The sequence below is a fragment of the Aptenodytes forsteri genome, unplaced genomic scaffold (genome assembly GCF_000699145.1).
Source record: "Aptenodytes forsteri isolate BGI_AS27 unplaced genomic scaffold, ASM69914v1 Scaffold70, whole genome shotgun sequence".
Classification (NCBI taxonomy): domain Eukaryota; kingdom Metazoa; phylum Chordata; class Aves; order Sphenisciformes; family Spheniscidae; genus Aptenodytes; species Aptenodytes forsteri.
The window spans coordinates 610,068-632,158 of record NW_008795690.1 but is presented as its reverse complement, the minus strand read 5'-3'; the positions used below and the strand labels follow the sequence as shown (position 1 = coordinate 632,158).

Genomic DNA, 22,091 nt, shown 5'->3' with positions numbered 1-22,091 from the left:
CCCCCTGGCCAACTCCCCCCAGCTTATATACTGAGCATGACGTCCCATGGTATGGAATATCCCTTTGGCTGGGGATCAGCTGTCCTGGCTGTGCCCCCTCCCAGCTTCTTGTGCACCTCCTCGCTGGCAGAGTATGGGAAGCTGAAAAGTCCTTGACTTAGTATAAAAACTGCTTAGCAACAACTAAAACATCAGGGTGTTATCACGTTATCCTCGTGCTAAATCCAAAACACAGCACTGTACCAGCTACTAGGAAGAAAATTAACTCTATCCCAGCTGAAACCAGGACACTGAGAAAAGGAGTCTCCCCTCTCACCCTTCTCAAATAGCCACTGGGCAAATGACCAGTTTCCTTTGTTTAGGCTTGTGCTTTCTGTCCTCCTGGCCACAAGAATAAGTATTTGTATGTCTCCTCTGCTTCCATGTCAGCCACTCTGACTGCAGCGGGTACAGGCCATCTGAAGACTTCTGTGAATTCAAGCCTAAAATAATTCTAAAGCCAAATATACCTTTGTTTGTCCCAAGCGTTATCTGTGCCATCGTTACAGAAAGCTCAGCACTGCCAATCATTATGCCAAATGGAAGGAGAAAGGTAAACGAATTAGAATAGAGAAGGAACAGAGCACTGGAGCACAAGTGCCTTCTTGAAGGATGAGGAATTTCATTCACAACCTGCTTTTTTTTCCCCTCCTGAGGCTGTTCAGTTCCCACTGCTCCATAAAGGGACTTGATGTCCCCCGATTTCCTCCCAGCCCATGTAACTCTCCTTGTGTATGCGCATACATACTTGGTGGCACAGCATGTTTTGCTTTCATTGTTTAGGGATACTCAAAGTCTGTAAACACTGATCTCTTGGCTAATGCACTACAAAGAGCAAAACATCAGACATCCAGTCCCTGCAAAGAGTTTTAGGAGAAAATGTGTGGTTTCCAACTAAAAAGCAGGAACAGAAGCCCCAAAAGACTCAATTTCTATAGGTATGAACAGCCAGTGGATAGTGATTCTGAAAAAAGAGGGAAAGAGCATGTCTGAATTGCCCTGATGTGCAGAAGTGTCAATGGAGGAAGGGCCTGGCTGGAGTATTTTTCCCCTTAATCACTACATAGGTCTCCTGAAGTAGCTGAGACCAAAAAGGGACATAATGGTCAGACTTAATTTTACAAGGTGCAGAATATTCTGACCCTCAGGCAGCAGAGCACTTCAGGCATCGGAGCAGAGCTAACAGTCAAGCCACTTGGTTGATGTTGAAGTGCTTTTCTGCACTGATGCTATGAGCTAGCATCTTGTAGGATACGGCCTGTACAGAATAAGATTAAAATCAGTTAATCACCTTGCGTATGTCAGGTGGTGACAGATCCAAAACCAGTCACTTACTTTCAAAAATAGATAGATTATTAATTTTGAGAAAACGATAAAGATGTCCACAAGAAGTTGCTCTTGTGTAGGGCCTTTACAAGATCAATTATTTGGCTTTTTATGGTCTCTTGACTGGTGCTAAAGCAGTAGTTAACTGGCAGTTTTGATGCTGATACACAAAGCAAGCCATAATAGAGAAGAAAGCCACCTTTAATTTCAAGCTCCACTAGAATCATGAAAGGAAAATTAATGTTTACTAAATGAAAAAGGATGATACTGCTGGAGAGAGGAAGTTTTGGTTAAGCTTTTAGGGGAACGTTAATAACTTTGAGAAATGGAAACATATATTATGAAACATGTTTAAAATGGCATAAACTTTAGAAAATCCAGAAGGTATTTTAAACTTACCTAAGCTCCTCAATGTGGTATCAAGTTTTAAAAATCAAGCAAACTCAATGATAGCTGGCATATGGAAGGAGGCTTTCTAGTGCTGACACATCTTCTATGAAAAATTAAATATAGCCTTATATTTAGAATACATGTTTTGAGGTGAAATGCGTCTGCTGATCAACTTTTGCACATTTCTGTAATGCCTCTGCAAATTCTCAGGGGAATCTGAGAAGCATCCAGGCTTGTTCCCTAGGAATATACTTTCATAAAGCTGCCACTCTGAGAGTCTTCTGACATATCACAGTGCAGTTGAGTTTTGCCTGTGATATGTTGCCAAGCACTATAAACGAATGCAGCTCTGAGATGGCAGGTCACTTTTTATTTTGCCAGACACAACAAAGAAGTGTCAACCTCTGACAGTTTTTAAAAGTAGGCTTTAAAAGAAATATCAAACCTTTTTTTTTTCTAACCAGTCAGTATCTGAGAAGAAATGTTCACAGAAAAGGAGAGGATAGGGAAATTTGTGGAAGTGGAAGCTGCACTATGTGAGTGATTTAGCACTACATCACTCTGATTTTATGCTGATAAATACATTTGGGGTTAGGTGACATGGACTTTATGCCATCAAATAAATGGGCAGTGGATCTGAGTTCAGTCATCTGATGTGTGTGTGTGTGCACCACTGCGGTGGGATTATAACTGCTGCCAGTAATGCACTAGATTTTGTGATGATCTCACAGTTAATATGTGCTTTGGTCTTGCATTTTTGTTGTAGCACCTTGCAGTCCTTAGGTACCTTGAATTCCCTGCAGAGAACCCCCGTACTAACAGGAAATGGAAACATTTAGCAGGTGAATTGCCCAATTTAACACAATATAGCACAATCTATGAGCAGTAGGTGGGACAGGAACAAACTGCATCAGCTTTGGATCCCAATTCCACAGTCTAACACCGAAGTGCTCCGACTCTGTGAAGCACTTGCTGATGGTCGACGGGAAGTACTGGTCCTGTAAATGCTGGCCTGTGATGCTATAGCTTAAGAGCTGTATTTGCTTTAATGGGGTTTAAGGCTGGAAAACGTACTGACTTTCTAACTGCTAAAGCATGTTAACAGAAACTGTAAAAAAACCGAAAAGTAAAAAAAAAGTGGCGCGCTCTCAATACCGTCATAAATAAATGCTGCATTTTTCATAAGACTGCCAAGGATATGGCATAGTCATGAAAGCAGGGAAAAAATGTTGTAGGAGACAATCTCTGTATATTACTCGTGATAAAACAGCTTATATGTGATTGCTTTCAGCACTAGACTGCATTTCTTTTGAACAGGATTGCACTGGCAGTGTGGTGCAGGGTTTCCTTTGTAGCCATCTGGACAGCATTTGATCCCCCTATAGCAGTAGACTGATGAAGTCATTGCCAGCACTTCTTCCCAGTGTAAAAAATAACCAGGTTCACATTCACAGTCAGTCTAAAACGCAACCATTTCAAGCAACAGAAAAGGGAATATCATACTTACATGACCGCATTTCCCTTATAAGTGCCTTGCCTCAGCAGACAAGGAAATAGATCTTTTTCTTTTCGTCCCAGTAACTGCAGACCATTGGGAACTAGTCTGCACACAGGGAGTTCTTTGCTGGGGGAAGTTCAGCTAAAGGAGACTCAGAGGATGTGACTGCAGAAGGTTCATCCACTCTTGAGTTGGTGGAAGCTACCCTTACACACGTGACAGTATGCCACATATGCTTGAAAAGCATATCGGCGAGCCCACTCGCCTCTGCTACAGTCACCAGATTCTTTTGTTCATGATTTCTGCTAATGCTGTTAGTTGAGAAGCAGATTAAATGGCTCCCAGTTTATAAAGAGAAGTAAGTTGCAAATTGTAGGAAAATTACATCTGAAATTATATATCAGTGCTAGTTCATTTTCAATTGTATTTGTAAAAAGTTTCCAGTACAACAAACAAGTGGTACATTGTGCACTAGGATAGTATTATGGAAATGTACAGCTAACATGGAGAGGTGCATAGGACTGTAATTTGTGAGTAACAAGGTGTATGTGCTCTGAATAAGTAATAAGAAAATTTCAGTATAGCTATAATATTGGTATTTGCTCTAAGGCTACTGCAATATACAGTAAGATTTCTGCACTGTGGCTCCCTTGTGCCGTCAGGTTTGCAATAGCATTCGCATGCCAGCCCTTCTGTCATCTCTCTTTCCTCCCTCTCCTCCCCATCACACCCTTAGTAAAACAGAAAACAAAGAAGATGACAGTATTATGTTAAGAATTGGTAGATGAGGTAAGGAGAGCAATCACTGCAGAATCTCAGTCAGATGAGTTTCAGGTTTGGTTATATTCATACTTGACTTTCAAATTCTGATATAGTCAGAGTGCAAAGCCATTTCCATTCTACTCCCTGTTTTCACCCTTTTGGAGCTTTCACAACATTCATCCTTTGAGATGTATTTTCCACCTTTTACCAGCTCCCAGAGGAGTGTGTGTCCATATATAATCATCTTAAAGTTCTAACTGAAAACTCTTACAGGTTTGTGAATTCAGTAACCATATGGCAAAAACCCAATATTTTTTTTCCCCACGAGCTTATTCACCATATATAGAGAAATTTGCTACATGAGTATAGATATATAGAAATATTAATACTTCCCCTGTTTTTTATTTGGCAAAATCTCCTATTAGAAAAGTAGATACCATTTTAGAATATCCCTTCTCCTCTGACTAAAGTCCATAGAGCGCATGGTCTTAAGTACAGCTATAGATATTGTAGTACAGCTATAGATACTGTGTCCCTGGTGCAACTTGGAAGCAGTGGTCCTGGTATTCATGACCTCACCTGCCCACCTGCTATTCATGACCACAGTCCTGTCTCCAGCCCATGGACTGGCTGGTCTGCTGCTCAGAACTTTCTGTAGGTGTTTGAAGTCCGCCTGAGAGCTGTCAGGATGGGTTGCATCCTCTAGACTCTTCTTCTTTCACTTGCTGACGTTGTTTGTCCCAAGTTGCTCTCTTGTACCACCCAAATGCAGCTCTCATAAATCCAAGTTCTCCGTGCTGTCAGTGTATCTCATAAACTGCAGTGGCCCTGGCCAAGGCTGTAAAGGTTAGCCCCATCAACTCTTCCACTGTAAATCCCGAGAGAGAAGGTGCATGCCATTATGCTGAAGAAGCCTCCTGCTAACCACAGGGCTGGACAGGCCCCTTCCCAGCTGCTTTTGTGGTTCCAGGACAAACACAGCGGTGGAGTGGCTGCACATTTAGTTACTGTAAAGTTTTTGCATGCTTAATATCCTATCACAGACAGGAGATTTATACATTCAAGAGTCATTAGCATTAGGATGGGGATATATGTATTAAATTTTTCTTGTGCACCATGTGCAAATGTGCTTGACTTAACCAAACCTGGTCTAGTGGAAGGTGTCCCTGCCCATGGCAGGGGGGTTGGAACTAGATGATCTTTAAGGTCCCTTCCAACCCAAACCGTTCTATGATTCTATGATTCTATGATAAAACAAATCCTTTACTGTGTCTGTTTAAGAATAATGGCATGATTACTGCAGAAGCCAAGTTTTACATAATTTCACAGGGAGAATTATTAGAAGAGCATTGCATTTCTGTATGGCGTATGACTATCATTCACACCACTTCTCAACCCACACCCCTGCTTTATCCTGCATTCTCCATAGTAATAGCACTCTTCGTAGATGCCGAGAAAATGACTGTTGTAAGTTAAATTATTGTCTCTTTAATGACCACAGGAATAGCTACTGAATTTAATATATTGACCTGGGAAATCTGTTTTGCCCACCCTAAATGGCTGTCTGTCTTTAAATATATTTTCTCAGAGTGATGTGCATCATATAAATAAAACTACACAGACAGCATGTTTGTCAATCAGCAAAAAAGGCTCTACACCCGCTATCCCGGCACATATACTTTGTAAGCAGTGGTTTCCAACAGATAAATGTAATCAAGGTTTATATGCTCACAGAAGCCAACAGGATGGGATTGTTTCACTCGAAAGATCAGAAGAAAATCGTAACTAATGTTGTGGAAAATTACTTTGATATTGCTTTCTCAGTACAGCATCACAATTAGGTAGCAGTGTGAAGCACAGGGAAAGAATAAATGAATAGTAACAAATCAACACAAACAGCTACTGTCAGGAGTACTTTGCTCAGTGAAAGTAATGTAAGCATTACTTAAAGTTTTATGACTGTGGATTTTATACTGGTTTAAGTAGTACATCAAGGTCTCACTATCATGCTTGCTAGGACTAAAACAATCAAGAACAATTTCCGGAAGAGACAGATAAAACTAAAGTACCAAAGTATTTTTATTAATCTTCTTTCATAAGTTGTACTATCTTAAATTAAAGATGACTGAATGTACTAACAATGAAAAATGTCCTTTTGGACAATGCAAAATTCTCCTATGCTGCTTTTCAGTTGAAAATCAACGTTACCGACTTTTCTCCAGCCTTCCTGATGAGATTCCAGTGCCTGGCAAATACATTTTACTACATAGTAACTACATGGGAAATACAAAAGCAAAGGCTAATCCAATAAAACTTTGTCATGCAGAATCTGTTGTCCTAAGTAGCTTAATGACACATGCATTTGTCCAATTCTATTGAGGGAGCAATCAGACAAGCAAATTATAGCGATACCCAATCTCCATTAGAAACAGGCCCTTTTAAGGAGAAACACTCTGAACAGGGAAAGGGAAGGATCCTTCTCAGCTCACCAGAAATGTTGCTTCTGATTGACAGATTTTCACAGGAGACTGTCTAGTGATGAAATATGCCTACCTCTCTTTTTAATGAAATGAATGGATATTTTTTCCTGTGTCCTTTAAGCTGCCTAATATGTTTTAGTGATAACTGGTATCATTTTCAGAAGCAGGGAATGTGAGGAGTTTCTGAGTGCACTGGGAGTTGAAAGCACTTAACACACATGAAAATCAGCCAAACAGAAATAAGAGTAATTGTATTGAGCACCTTTTACTCAAGGGTACAGTCTGGTTCCTATTAACATAAATAGTAATTGAATGTGAGAATTGAGCAATTGATTACACACCTTTGGCAGTAACAGCATTGTTGGGATGTTCATGTTTTAGCTATGCAGAACCCTGCCCACAGCAGTCGAGTACGTTACCGAGCGAGTTTCCCTGCTGGTGGTAGGAGCTCTGTTCAAACTTGCTTTTATTTAAATATGCTCGGGTGTCCCCTTCTACAGTTATATCCCTCTCAAAAATCACTTCACAGTGTACTACAATCAGCAGTCGGCGTTCAAGAGGTTTGTGGCAGAGAGAACAGAGGTACGACAGGTCAAGATGAGGGACCAATAATGAAAAAATGGAGAATAAATTGCACTGTTTTTGAGACACCACTAGAATTTCCTTCTCTTTCAGGAGCAAAGAATTAACTTTTCAATGTAAAGTTACAGATTCTTAGATGCACTAGAGTACTGCCTGCATTTGCTGTCCATATGTCTTTCCCTCCACCCCCAATCTACTGGCTAATTTCAGTTAAATGTGGCCAGTCCCGCCAGTTTTAATCTGTAAGCTCTTTTGCATCTAAGTATACAAAAATAAATTGCAAAAGCACTGAAGGGACTGGTTAATTCTCTGCTTTGCACAACACCGATGATTCATTATTTCTATAGTTTCAGCTGAGTGGCTGCTTTCAAAATTGGTGTGCAGTTGGACTAAATAATAAACATATTAAAGTATAGATTGTTTAGTGACATGGAAATAAGGACTTAATAAACCTGGACACAGAAATTAGCACTTAATGTAAGTATTTAAGAGTTCTCTGTGTTAGGGTTCAGCTCCTTTAAAAATGTTAGTAACACTTTAAAATATACAGTCACGTTCACTGTACAATGAAGGTGTCAATTGAATAGACTTTTTATAACGCACATATTTAGTCAAAGGAGAATTTCAGCGCATATAAGAGCAAACAGTGATCAAACCTCGGCGCACAGGGGCATTATTATCAGCTGGAGTAACTGCACTGGCATTTGTCTAGGTTCTAAACCAGCCTTCATTACAGCCTTAGTCAAAGAGAAAGCGACTGTAAGTAAATCAAGAGATCTCGTGCTTTTTCATACTTCTTGTGTGCCCCTCCTTTAAAAGGAAACCGCTATTTCAGCCCACAGTTTTTTAGTTCTCACATTGATGTGGTCTTTGTGGCTCTTCACAGTTTAAAGTTAGTAGCACAGGAAGATGGCACGCGTATGAACGAAAGTTATGTAAAGTTTAACGGAAGTTAAGCACGTTAAAGGAATGCATCCCAAAGTATTTTATGTCTCTGGCATGACTCATTTATGCATCTCTTATTTTGCATCTCCATGACACATAGAAAACCATACACAGGCAAAGGGGGATTCAGAAGCATGTATTTGCAGGAACTGAACTTTTGGCAAAATTTCTCATTTTCATATTTATTGTGGTATAGCTGGTAGCAGAAGTTGTTCTCAACTTCAGCAGAAAATTAACTCCTGTGCACCTTGGCAAAGATTCCTGCATAATCAGTCAATTGGTTCTTGGAACTGTTCTCAACTTCAGCAGAAAATTAACTCCTGTGCACCTTGGCAAAGATTCCTGCATAATCAGTCAATTGTTCTTGGAACCTGTTTTTTAAGCAAACTCCTCTTTTTTTTTTTTAAAGAAATTGTTAATTAATTTCAAAATAGCCTTTATTAAAAAAAATTACATACCTTTGTTGAGGCAACTTCTGTGAAATATATAAAACATGTTAAGGGTATAAGTACAAAATGTTGAACACGAAAGAGCGACTGAGTCAAATAGAAGTAGGAATGCTAACCTGGTGTCTGCTGATGAACTATTTCTTCTGGATCCTGCAGGTGAATGAAGACAACGAGCCCAGCTGCTCCAAACAGCAAGATGAAGGAGAACATACATGTCAGCCTCATAATTATTGTTCTCGGATCAATCCAGTTCTGACCCAGGAAAAGAACTGCATGCAATCTCCAGGACACTCTTCACTCATAGTCTCATCTTCTCATCTGGAAGTCTGGCGTAATATGTCTACAAGAGGTAAAAAACCAAACCCCTACAACTTAACATATAGAACATTTATTTTTTCAAGGCAGATTAGTAGATTTAAGTCCTTGTTTAGACCAAGTAACTGATTTCTCTAGCATTTGTTTGGTACAGTTAATTGCAGTCATTCAGTCCATTTCTGCCCCATCAGTTTGTCTTTAATTATACGTCACTGTTTTTAACATGTTGAAAAAACAATGCAGAAAATCATTTAAAAAGCGCAGTTTGGGAAAAATGGTCATGCCATGGCTGCAATTTGCACAGAAACCCCTCTTAATAGTTTGCTTGCTTCAAGTGAAGCACGTGTCACTTTTTATTTTTCACTGGTTAAACAATATAAAAACCATGAAGTGAGATAATGTGGGGGAAACGATCACACGAGCCACACCTTGCATGTCAAACATGAGGAGAAGATCAAACAACTGGCAGCTGCCTGCTTCACCCTTGATAAAAAAAGTCAAACTAAAATGGTGCAGCACAGCTCCCCATGCCGCCCGTTGAAAAAGCTCTGCAGGTGTATTAATTTCCAAGGGAAATACTGGTCACAATGCTTGGACGTCCTTTTACTGGCTTGCAGAAAACATGAGGAAAGAGAGCGTGGGCAGCAAGCGGGCTGTCTCTGCAGGAGTGATGGGCACAGCTGCCTCTCCTCCGCTGGGAACTCCCAGCGAGTTTCTGGGCTTGGTTCTGCAAATTCTCACTGCTCACGGTAACGCTTGCAGTTAAGTGCAGTCCCAGTGAAACCGCAGCAGCTCTAGTCCCAGATGGGCTGTGTGTCATTCTAAACCCCTCGCTGAGCACAGCCCTAAGGCAAATACTTCACTTTAAGCCCACGAATAGTCCTGCTGGAACCAATGTCCGTTCTGGTAAGACGCTAAGAAATGAACAAATGAAAGAACGGGAACCAGAGAGGGAAGCCGTTAGCGGTGCCACATGGCTTTATTAATTAAAATAAATGCTTTTGCCACACAACTATGCTGGTCCTGTGTTTTTCAGTAAGACAAAGGAAGGTGCATTAGGGCATGGGCAGTGGAACTGGTTCCCAAAAATGTAACCGGATTTCTTAGCAAATTATTGAACACAAGGGCTCAGACTGGAGATCAGCAACAGGTGGCAGGGATGGGGATCACTTTGCTTTTCTCATATTTCTAATTGTAAATGTGACCTGGTCTAAACGAAGGTTTTTGAAGGTGGTCTTTGTTTACAAAGGAGGTTTTAAGTACAGAAAGGCTGTGTGACATTAGTTTGCAGGGAGGATGGGTTGTGGAAAGATGATCATTCAAAGTAGTTACGCCAGGAAAAGTCTTTAAAGATCTGTTCTCAATGTGCCTTGAATATTTGGTGTCAGGGGCAACTTTTTTGCTTTTCATGGTTTCCATAGCTGGTTTTTAATTTTCTGCAGTGTACTGGTATTCTAAATTTCTAAAATGCACCACAGAAGAACACTAGCTGTGCAGTCCTGATGACGTCATTTCTGTGACTCTGATTGATAAGGTTGTTTAATGGCAACTATGCTTATTCAGTATGTAGAGCAGCCGGAGCTCCAGGCCAGGAACATTGGTGGATGCTTGTATCTTAAATGAATGCAGAGCGCTAAGTTCTCTCTATACATAGGAAAATTCAGCTTTTTTTTCTGTTAAAATTATGGCAGACATTAACTGTGTATTTTTATTATTTTTTCGGCTTAAACCTTTCTCACCCCTTTAAAAGTAAAACTAAAAGAAAATGTCGCTAAGTTTTTCAGCACTAGTAAAGCCAAATCCTTATGGGTCCTGGTGCAGGTCCATCTGTGCCTGTTGTGTGCATGTGTATGTAGTATGAATGGACTTTTTGCACATACATTTATTTTATATATATATATATTTTTAAGGGTCAAATACTAACTCTAAAGCCCTAGGGGAGTCAGATTAGGGAAGGAGGATTAGTCTTCAAAGCAACTGTGTTACAGTTCCAAACACTGCTGTTATAAGCAAACAATTAGGGAACATGAACCACCCTCTCTCTGGTTCACTACAGAATTTATTTGCGCTACATAGTCAGTGGTTTGGATAAATGGGTACTTCGAACCAAATACACGAGTGGCAAGGCTGGTACACCACCAAAATCACACCATCATTTTGTAAAACCGTCCAGTCAGAGCCTTCTAAGAATTGTATTTGATTGCCTAACATAAACATTTCCCTTTTTGTAATCTATTTACGCTCTCTGCATGCCCATGGGGAGGAGGATGCTACTACCCCAGTTTTACAGGACAGGCGTGAGGCAAGTGTCTTGCCCAAGATTATACAGAAAGGCTGTGACGGAGCAGAGAGTTGCAGGGTCTCCCAGCCCCTAGGCTGGCATCGGTGGCGCTGCCCTTCTCTGCTGGGAATGCCCCGGCAGCTGGTGGGAGAGAGAGCTGGCAAGAAACGCATGATCGTAATTCGAGAGAGAGCAGCTTAAAAACATCCACTTCCAAATAACAAGGGGTTTATATTTGCTTAACGCTGAGTTTTAAGGTCATTTTTTGAATGAATTATACCCTTGAGCAAATATGGGTTTCTAAAACAATTATTATTAGCTTAAAATGCTAAACCATTTTCCCTGGTCTTGATTTGTTGTAATGTTTTTGTTTGAAGTAGAGGCAGCATCAAGAAAGGGATCTTCCCTAGCCAGTTTTTAATTAGTGAGAGAAATGCTACAGTAGCAGTTTTTAACAGTTATAATGTTTCCATTATTCCACATCCTATAGGACAACTGTGTTCAGGATCACATAACCTTTTCGGTTAGACACTACAGTGTCTTCAGGACACCTCAAGATGCAACAGTAACGAAAGCTAGATGAAAGCATATATTGAAAGAAGAAAGCATATACTGAAAGAAGAAAAGGCCACGTATACTTGCATAACTCTAAAGAAAGACTGCTGCTTATTGCCTGTTGCCATTACACGTCTTTGCAGGCAGTGAATATAGAGGGAGTCCAAGGAGGAAAAAGAAAGAGAACCTCTTTCCTCTCAACAAAATTATTACCTCTCAACAAAACACAAACTTCAGAGCGCTTTAAATTACGGGCCTAGGCTTTTCCCCTCCCTTTTCTCCTGTAATTATTTTTTCAATCAGTTGACTTTAATTAACGTGTCCTAGGAGAGCAAACCTGCTGAATGGGAACGGCTGTTTTATACATGCTGAGCACGTGCTTCCTGAGCCCCCCCAGGCTGGTCGTCGAGTTACAGGAGCAGAGAAAGTCTGAAAGCAGTTAGCACTGACTGATAAATGTGAACGAAGTATCCTCGTTAAGGAAACATTTGAAAATATCGTTGACACTCAAATCACATAATTTTAAAAACGGATCAGGTAAAAAATGACAAAAAACCTTAGTGGAGCATCAGCTAACAGTTTCTTCAGGCAATACTTCCTCAGGCATACGAGGGAGAGGGATGCTGTATGTGGGAGCTTTGGACTGATCCATGCAGAGCCCCATTGTCTGGGAGGCAGAATTTGGACGAATCCATAGCCTCCACCTTACACTTTCGATTTGCCGTCATATACTTTAACTGTACTCCTCACAATGGGCAATAACATATTTTTATAATTCTTATTAGTATTACGGAGAGTGCAAGAAGATAAGGTTGCAAGCAGCTTCCAATCTAAACTCCATTTTCAGCTGCCCTGAACTTATTAAACAGATGGAGAGTGGTTCACTGGGACGTGCAATAATGAATTGAAACATCTAACTTTTAATTTATTCTTCCTTTATATATTTCTGTGGTGAATAAAACTCCTAGGTATCGATATATGTTTTTCTAAGCTTTCCCATTACCACAGTATGTGAATGCTCTGCCCTTGAAAGCAGCAGAAGTACGTGTATACACGGATAATAATTAGTGCTCAGATAGCACTTTCCAGTTCAAAGACATTCATTAATCACCATAGTACTCCTATGAATTGTGAGGTGAGGAAGTATTAGCATCGGGTAGGAGAATAGGTGTTGCATCATTAAAGCAAGCCTTATAAGGAAAAAGGTGTATAGTTTTAGGTAAAATTAATCCAAATATGTTTGTGGAAAATATTTGAACATTATAGCAAAATTTTCAGGCACCAAATCTTTTACTTACAAACACAGAAGCAGGACTAATTCCCCCCTGCTCCCAAGCAGTACTGAAAGACACTGCAAACCAAGATGATGGGAAAGATTTATTTAAATCTTTTGACAAGAGTGGCACTGAAAGTAGTGCTTTGTAGGTCTGCTTTTTTGCAATCACCCCCTGGAAGCCTAATGGCTGAACATTTTTACTGTGAGCAATTTGACGTTATGATAATGGATCAGTCCAAGAAAGACAACGAGACGGTTTTCTACCAATGCCTCTGTTGTTTGATTCCTCATCTGAGATGGGACAGCCAGGCTGCACTCAGGGTTGTGTCTAATAGCACATGGCTGTTTGTTCATTCATGAGTTTTGCGGACATGACATTCTCCCCCTTGTCTGCTAACAAGTCTGTGTGAAGAATGGCATTGATAAGATAATAATCTAAGGGCACGATGTAATTCTTAGCTAGAAACTCAGCGGATTGCCTTTGGTCCATCTAGAACTGGATCTTTCCCTAAGATCCAGCATCAGCCATGCTGATGCTTCAAAGGAAAGTAGCTTTGTAGAGCAAAGTGGTAGGATAACTTGCCCCCAGAAAAAGGTTTGTCGATCTTTAGTTGAGGTCACCTTTTTATGTGGGTAGCGTATCTGAGACTGGCTGTCTTAGGAAAACATGATGTCAGGGTATGCAGCTTTCACAGCACTACCAACAATTGCTTTCCAAGAGCTTGGTCACTCGCAGAGAACAGGAAGGATAGGGGGCATGAGATATCTACAGCCCCTCATTTCTCTCTGTTGGCTGCTCACAGAGACCTTGCAGAACCCAAGCTACCCGACTCTCTGTGTAATTGGGTCCCGGTGTGCTTTCACTCCCCCGGATAGTTGGTGACCAGCCCAGCTAAATTAGCCTGAAGATGAAAGGAACTGTGCCAAGATGAGAACAGAAGAGGCTCTTTTCCTATGTGGCACCAGGGGAAGGGAAGGACCAAGGTGGGCCAGAGACCCCATAAGGCTCCTGCCCACTGCAGGGCACCTTTATACTCTCCCTTTCTGGGGCTTCACTGCAAGGTGCCGATGCAGCTCCCAGTGAATCAAGGAATGCAAACAAATGCCAGCATCAGGTTTACATTACTATATACATCAGCAAGTCAACAAAATATCCAAGTTGTTTGCAAACACATACTGATTGCTAAATTGGACAATTACAAATCACCTATGAATGAATGTAAATGCCTAGTTCACATGTACATGGTAAACTTCATTTCTCACGCTGTGCGAGCTTTAGTTGATATTCCTTTAGTTGATAGCAGGCTGCCAGTACAGAGTGGAGTCAAAGCCCACTGTTTATTCAAAGGAGGGCAGCAGTATGCAGGTGTCTTTGCCTTTTGAAAGCAGGGATTGATGCGTTTCCACCAGGCGCTTTGTGTGCTGTTGAATAACCAGGTACTAAGCAGCAGAGATTAGCTTGGGCATGGGCTCCCGCTGCTGTGGTTATACCATTCTTGGGAGGCAAACTGGGATGTCTGCATGGTGCTGTGGAGCTCTCTGTGGAGGTACGGGTCCGTGCAGCGCTATCTGGGCTCTCCGTACGGAGAAATGTGGCACTGCGTGGGCACAGCCTCAGTGGTGTCTTTTATCTTTGCCAAACTGTCCTCAGTTAACGGCATGCATTGACTGGTAGTATTGCCAGTTCAGAAAGAGATGTTTATAAATGCAGAAATATTTTTATAAGTCAATCTTCACCTGATAGAAATAAAAACTACATGTTAAATTTCAGCACTCCCCTAGCTGATCTGGGGAAGTTTAACTGTGAGCTGTTGTCTTCTACTGGATTTTGTTTTGTGCGTTCTGAAAGCGCGCCGTAATGGAGCACTTACTTTATGCGTTACTAAGATAATTTTACTTAGATCGTGTAAGATAGTTAGACACTGGGATAGTGACTGTGGGCAATTAACTGAATAGAAAAAAAAGGGACTACTATTACTACAAGAATATCAGAAAAAGTTATTTGCTATTATTACTGAAATGATCACTTCTAGATACATTAGCTGTGTTTCTATGAGTTGTGTGAACAATGGCTGCTTCTCATCTCTGAAGCTGAGCCAAGCATGCATTTCCTTGCTTCAAAGCACTTACAGAGACAAAAGGGCTTCAAACCCAGGGCACTAAGTTTTCCCATCACTCAAGTGTCCATTCTCTGCTTTACCCCTGACTTCTAGATCACGCTTGTCGTGACATTTACAGAAAAAGGGATTTATAAACATTATTTGTATTCACCAGTAAAACTAACTTTTTATAGCAGTTTTACAAATGCAGGCACTGTACTAGAGGTGGAGATATTAAAAGTCATATTATTCTGTAGCTGTCAGCACTTCTTGGAAATAGGAAATGCAAATGAATCCCAAGTATTATGCCCCAAATCCTCTGGCTTCTTTAGCATAGAAGGAAGTAGGAAACTATTAATCCTGTGGCTGCTTCCATTCACCAAACATTCATCTTTGGGTGCTGGATTTTCTGTCACTATATTCTTGCTCATGTATCAACAGAACAAAAACTTCGATCTTCCCTGAGATTTGGAAAGAACAAATTTGTTTCCAGCTGATATTTCAAATCAAAACATTTTGTTTGGCTTACTTCAACTTCATCTGTAATTATGTTCTTCTTTGTGTAATAACAAAAAATAAGTATTTTGAAGAAGGGTGAAATAAGAAATTTTAAGTTGAATCTGTTCAAAATACCCTGACCCTGAAATCTCCCCAAAATTCTTTCCTGAAAAAAATCTGGATTCATATTTTTCCTTCATATGGGGAAGGGAATTAAACCTGTTTCAATGAAATCACGAGTGAAGTTAAAGGTTCCTCTGACTCCGACAAATCCTTGGAAATCAGAAGTGAAGTACTTGAATGGAGAGAGGTGGCTCAGCCTTCCCACCTCTCTGTAATACCAGCCAACGTCTGAAGGATGGTGGTGAACCCTTGCCCCCAGGTAGCTCCAATGGGGACGTCCTGAGCCGCCTGTCAGCGCTGCCAGGTGCACAGACCAGTTTAGCAGTTTGAATTCAAGAAGCGAAAGCATACCTGCCTTGTGTGATTTTATGCAGCACTACTTTGAGCTCTCGGTTTTCCTAAGAACCACTTGCAGCAGCAGGAATTGGTGCTTGGGTGAATCGGACCTACTGACCTGCCTGATGACCTGGCACCTCTTCTTTCCTGCAGCTTAATTAGTCTCTTCTGTGTCCCAGCGATCCTGAATGAACATGCTAAGCTGACCACCTATGTTACGTGCCACCCAGCGCACACCATCAGTGTTGTAGGAAATTAGGCAGAACTTACTGCCTTTTAACAGCACTATTCTCCAGTCACTGATGTCATTATGCATCTTGGCTTTCAGCATCTCCTCCAATTATGCAAAATGGGGATTTCTCAACGTGAAGAGAGTCCTGAAAATTATAGGATCCTCTTTTGCTCACATATGCACGAAACCATAAACCGCAAAAAGTGGGGCAAAGGGGGTTTAGAGGCTTTCTTTTATTCTGGTGGAAACTTGTTTTGTCAGGTATCAGTGGGTCCAGTTCTACTCTGTTATGTATACCAGTTTTGTCCTTTGGACCTGCACACCACTAGAAGGTATATTCACCCATATAACGTGCCAAAACCTGAATTTTGGCGTAACTGCAAAAAGCTATGATACTGTTTTATGTGGCTGAAGTCAGAGTGATAACATATGACCTCTTTTGCCCATTCCAAAACCCCCGGCAAAGCTGCTAAAGCTGCTTCTCTCATTTCCATCACACGTTGCAATAGGAAGCGGGCACTTCTGGTTTCCACTTTCATCTACAAGACCAAAAGGGACAGCACTCAGTAAACAACCAAAATAATCCTTTCAAAGTCGAGAAGATTTCTTTCCTATCTTCCTGGGTGCAAACTGTAGCAGGAGTCATGTGTTACTGATCTCCTCAGTACTGCAGCAGGTCCTTAGCAAGTTAATACACACACCTCTCCAAGATCCTCGAGGGGCTATAATACTATTCCTAAACTAACATATAATCTCTAAAGCAGTTTGCATTTGAAATGAAAAAAGTCTCCTTTACTTTGTTTCAAATTAACATCTCACAGGAGCTGTACAGTGACAGTGTAAATAGTGAGTGTCAATAATGAACTTGTCCAGCTTTCTTCCACACCAGAGCAGAAGGCACACAATTTGCATGGCAGATCTCACGCGTAGGCAGCCCGGCCCTCCCAGGCTCTGCCTGGCAGCAGGATTTATAGAGGTATTCTCCCACTTACAATATTTCATACAGAAAACTGTGCTGAATGCAGTGAACTCTGTTGTAAAATACAGTGGAAAGGTTCCTAGTTTTTCAGGTGCCCACTTGGTTCTAGTTAGAGTCCGGTCTGAAATTCTTCCCTCTCACTCCACTTGCCTCAATCTCTGTTCTATTTAAAGTAACTATCACATTTTCAAAGGTTCTTTTAGATGATTGCACCATTGTAGGACAGTGGTGGTTTCACTTCCCTGAAGGTGCTTTGTTTGTCTCTTCTATAGGTTTCCAGGCTATTCCAAATAAAAACGCCTTCTTTCAGAAGATACGACGCACCTGGAGTAAGCTGGACTTCCAGAGGTACCAGACAAGTAATTACCTCAGACACAGTCTCTCCTTTATGTCAGTAAGAAGCAAATATACATTGGAGTTTGCTTTTATAAATTAATTTTTCTGTGCAGTTTTAGGTGTGTTGTGGTAAGGAGAAAAAGAAGACAGAACTTAAAGATTTTATGAGCTGCTTTTATATATATTATCATAGAATCATAGAATGGTTTGGGTTGGAAGGGACCTTAAAGATCATCTAGTTCCAACCCCCCTGCCACAGTCAGGGACACCTTCCACTAGACCAGGTTGGTCAAAGCCCCATCCAACCTGGCCTTGAACACTTCGAGGGATGGGGCATCCACAACTTCTCTGGGCAACCTGTTCCAGTGCCTCACCACCCTCATAGTGAAGAATATATATTCTTTTATTTTATAGATATATATATATATAAACTTTAAAAATATGTTCCTAGCCATTGGGTAAAAGTTTTATTCACATGCCAAACCTCTTGACATCATGAGATTTTAAAAAGTTTTTATAACGACAATTTTGAGTAGCTTTATGTATATATATGTGTGGGGCCCTGTCCTCCAAAATTATGGCTTAACTTTGTGCCATACGTAACACGGTTCATATAATACGGTGTGGAGATTCATGATTCTTCAATGCTATTTCTTTTTCCTAAACGATAAAAGTATCAGAAGTGGAGATTCTTTGGGAGTTGTAAGCAAGCAAGAAAAACAGGAAAACTGTGAAATGGTCCCTGTAAGCTAGGAATTAAAAACCTTTGTCACAAGTGAGCGTGGTTTTAATTCTGCACTTGAGGAAACAAAACACAGAAAAATTTCTGCAAAAGCAGAAAGAAAACAACCTCCTGGCTCACACTGTGTCTAGTTCATTGTGATGCTACTATGGTTACTTCAGGAAGAAGAAAATAGCCCTCGTAACCTTGAAATGGAACATTTTGCTGTGACAGTGGAGTGGGTTCCTTTATTGATTTGAGCAACTTTTGTAACGGTGTACATCTGACTGTTTTCACCTAATACTGGCTCTTAATCCTTCTAGCCATGATGACTAATTTGTTTCTTATTGAAATTTTACAAATGCTTTCTCCCTAATGAAAGATCACCATCTGTTTAGTCAAGGTACTTTTTCACTTAGACTATGCCCATATGTCAGAGATATGTTATTTCCTCTTGTTCTTGATTTGGGCAGTTGAAACCTAGCAGCTAATTGAAAGGACATATTCTATAGGTAGATCCAGTTGGAAAACTATTCTTTTTTTTCTTCTCTAAAATGCCTCTTACATTTTCTTTCCAGCTGAAAATTTTCGCCCAGGATATATTGCAAAGCAAACTGAAATAAATATTTGCATTTTATTTTGAAGGGCAATTTCTAAACAAAATGAAATAGAATTTTTATTTTGAATTCAGTTGTCACGTTACTGCAGTGTATAAAGGGAAGCTGCACTGAGTGCTGAAGGATTAGTTGGCTGGGTGTGCAGAGACATAGCTGTGACATGCCGCCGTCTGCATGGGCTGGCAGGTCTGAAGCAGGGACTGAGCCCCTCCAGCTCACGTGCCATGTGGGACCAAAGGGAAGAAGCCCTTCTGCAAGCTGAGAGAGCTCCTAGGTGTGTATTAGGGAAGAGAAACATCTGGGGGCTTTGCCATCACTTAAAGAGGAGTGAAATGGTTCTGTGTAATGATGAGTGAGGGAAAGTACATGTAGAAGCTGGTGGAGTTGCAGAGAGGCAGAGCTGTGACATGGTCAGGAGTTTCCTGGGGAAGCAAGCCGAGCGTTTGCTGTAGATGGTGCCTGTTCAAAGGCAGCATGAGGGTATGCTTAGCAGTATTACACTGGAGCATTGCTTACATTGGGCGATGAGCATTTGCCCTACCCTTGCACTTCTTGGCTTCCGAAAGTTTTGCATTTTGGTAAGGTCAGCTTTGGGGAAAGGGTGCGATACTATCTGCAGCTTCAGCACAGTTGTACTTTGAGAGACAGGAGTGCATAGCTGCCAACAGAGCCACCGAGGAGACAGACATGGTTTGTGTTCAGAAACGTGGCTGTTTCATTAGGTGGTGGTTGCAGTAACTGTAAGACTGGGTGAGAAAGGAAGTGCAAGGTTGTCTGGCAAAGGACCGTAGGTCCCCATTCACACAGGGGAGCAGAGACACCAGTATGATGGTCACTGTATAAGGAAGTGGGATGCCTACGTGCGATGCACCTCTAGTTCTTCCTTATCTGTATGCTACTATGCACCAGAATTTCAGACACTCCAAATTTCAGAGCAGTCAGAGGAAACATGGATTTCAGAGCAACTACTCAGCCTTTTAAACAGAAGGGGATTTTCAATATTGAGCTGTAATGAGAATCCTGAATAGGCATGAACTCTCTTTAAAATCAGTTCTGTAATGCTGGTAGAGTGGGAGAATATTACTGTTAGGTTTGCTGTTATTCAATTATTTTTAAGCACCTTTTGTCAGATTTGTAATAAGAACAGATAAGGCAACTAGCTGCTAGGCATACTTGTGTGCTGTAAATATTGGAGATCATTAAATGTCACTGGGAAAGTTCCTGTTGTTACACTGATACTCTATAGGAATGGATATACTTTATTGACTCGATGCATTTGACATCAGACTCGGTTTGTAACTCCATCCCTTCTCATCTTCTGCATTCAGTGAGGGGAAGGTAGACGCAGCCTCAAAACTTCTGTTCTTTCCTCCCTCTTTTTGCTGTAATGTACACAGGCATAATGATGCCTGCTCCAGGAGAAGGAACAATTGTCAAAGTACGTGTGACACAGAGGAATCCTCCTGGGGAAGAAAAAGGGTATTCTGGTATTCCCCTCCACAGCACCAATGCTCTGGCTGTACTGTTGAGACACATACCAGCATGTTAGTACTGGTGAATTAGGCTCAGATAACTGAACAGCAAACATAATATAAAATAGGGATCTTTTCCCGTTTGGTGTGTTTAGCCCTGTACCAGGCACGGTTATTCAAATGCTGGGAGATGGCTCTCAGGGCTGGCGTTATCATCTCATCCCTGTGCCTGCGCTGTCTCTCCTGTGGGTTGACACCGATCAAGCTCTGGCTGAGGGCTGGGAGAGATGTTACCGCAAACACGAGTATTTGCATTCATTACTGAAATCGAGGCATTCACATTCAAAGAACCTGACTGAAGCTCAGAGAAATTATTGTTAGTTTTCTGAAGTCACTCACATTTAATGGTTCCGTAAAAGGTACCAAAAGAATTGGGTTTTGACTGTAGATACTGTGTTGTATGTCACAAGCAGTAAAGGAAGGCTGAGACTTAACAGGTGCAAAGATGACTTGCCTGAATAAGACTTGGTAAGACAAATTTCAAACACATTCTGCACACACAGAAGCATCAGTATTTGTCCTGGCACCAATAACAAACACCAAAGTTTATCTTGGTTTTTTTTGTTGTTTCGTTTTATGGTTCACATCAATGTAATTATCTGTGCCTCACAATCTTCAGTGTTTCCCCTTCCGACACTTGTCTGAAGGGAAGAAGTAATTGCATTGATTTTGTATTTTTTTTAACATATAGATGCACTGTTGCACAGGGAGGAGTTATGTGATTTGCATGAAGTTATCCGGGATATTTCTTTTGAAAGCAATAGCTGATTCTGGCTTTCTCACACCACAGATAAAGACTAATCATGAATTCATTAGTGATAGATGAAATTAAACTACTATTTTTATACACTTTTTTCCAAAGGCTTGATCAAGTATTTGTCTTTTAAATACAAAACCCATATGGAGTAAAATGTGTATCTGAGGGGAGTATTTCCTACTAGTAATATTACTAGGGTAGTGTCACTATTGATATACTCTTAATTCCACAAAGCTTGAAGAACCTCGGTTAAAAAAAAGCAAATACTATTGTAATGCAAAAGGTGACCTGTGAAAAGTCAAGGCTAGAGTCAAGGACCAGGGGTGCTGCCATATGCTGTAGGTCTTGTTCCACACCTGCAACCCACTGAGCACTGCAGCTCTCGTAGCAATTAAGGGACGTCTAATTCTTCTCCTTTCTGCGCAGTGTTTGGCAGAGATACGGTTCAAGTTAGTCTGACTGCTTAGCTTTGGATTTTGTTGGCTACATCACTGTAATATCCCTTTTGGACTTTAATTTTCCGATGATAGCACATTGCTAAATGGTTTTCTTGCTCAGTCATACCGGTTTGTACTCCATGACTTCGCTGGGGTTGCCTAGAGAAACCAAACAAGGTCCAGTCCTGCAGCTCTGGTGCCGGAGCTCCTGGGGCTGTGTGAGTTTATTATCCTACATGCACAGTTTGAAAGGAAAAAATTAAATATCTGCACTTTCAGATCTAGGGTTTCCTTAAGCTTTCGTTAAACTTAGGTGCCAGCAGCTACCGGTTACAAACAGATCATGGAAAACAGTGCCAGAGGGGCTGAGCTTTTCTGGTTTGCCCACAGCGTAAGTTATCCCCAGGATAAACTACATCAACTGTACTTAAACCAGTGCTAAAAGATGCTTCACCAACCTGCCCACAGAAAGAGCCAGGCACAGAGATTCCACTGCCTCCTAGGACTTTATAAAGAAATGATCATT

The 22,091-nt window shown here is 41.0% G+C and overlaps 1 protein-coding gene across 1 annotated transcript in view; it reads right to left on the bottom strand.

The window, feature by feature from the left end:
* The window catches only part of CHST8 (carbohydrate sulfotransferase 8), a 148,037-nt gene extending 139,230 nt beyond the window's left edge, over positions 1-8,807 (bottom strand). The window contains exon 1 of the mRNA XM_009282836.2: positions 8,588-8,807. Within this exon, the coding sequence (XP_009281111.1) occupies positions 8,588-8,696 (109 nt within the window). The 5' untranslated portion in view covers positions 8,697-8,807. The remainder of the gene's footprint in view (positions 1-8,587) is intronic.
* Positions 8,808-22,091: the final 13,284 nt, after the last annotated feature.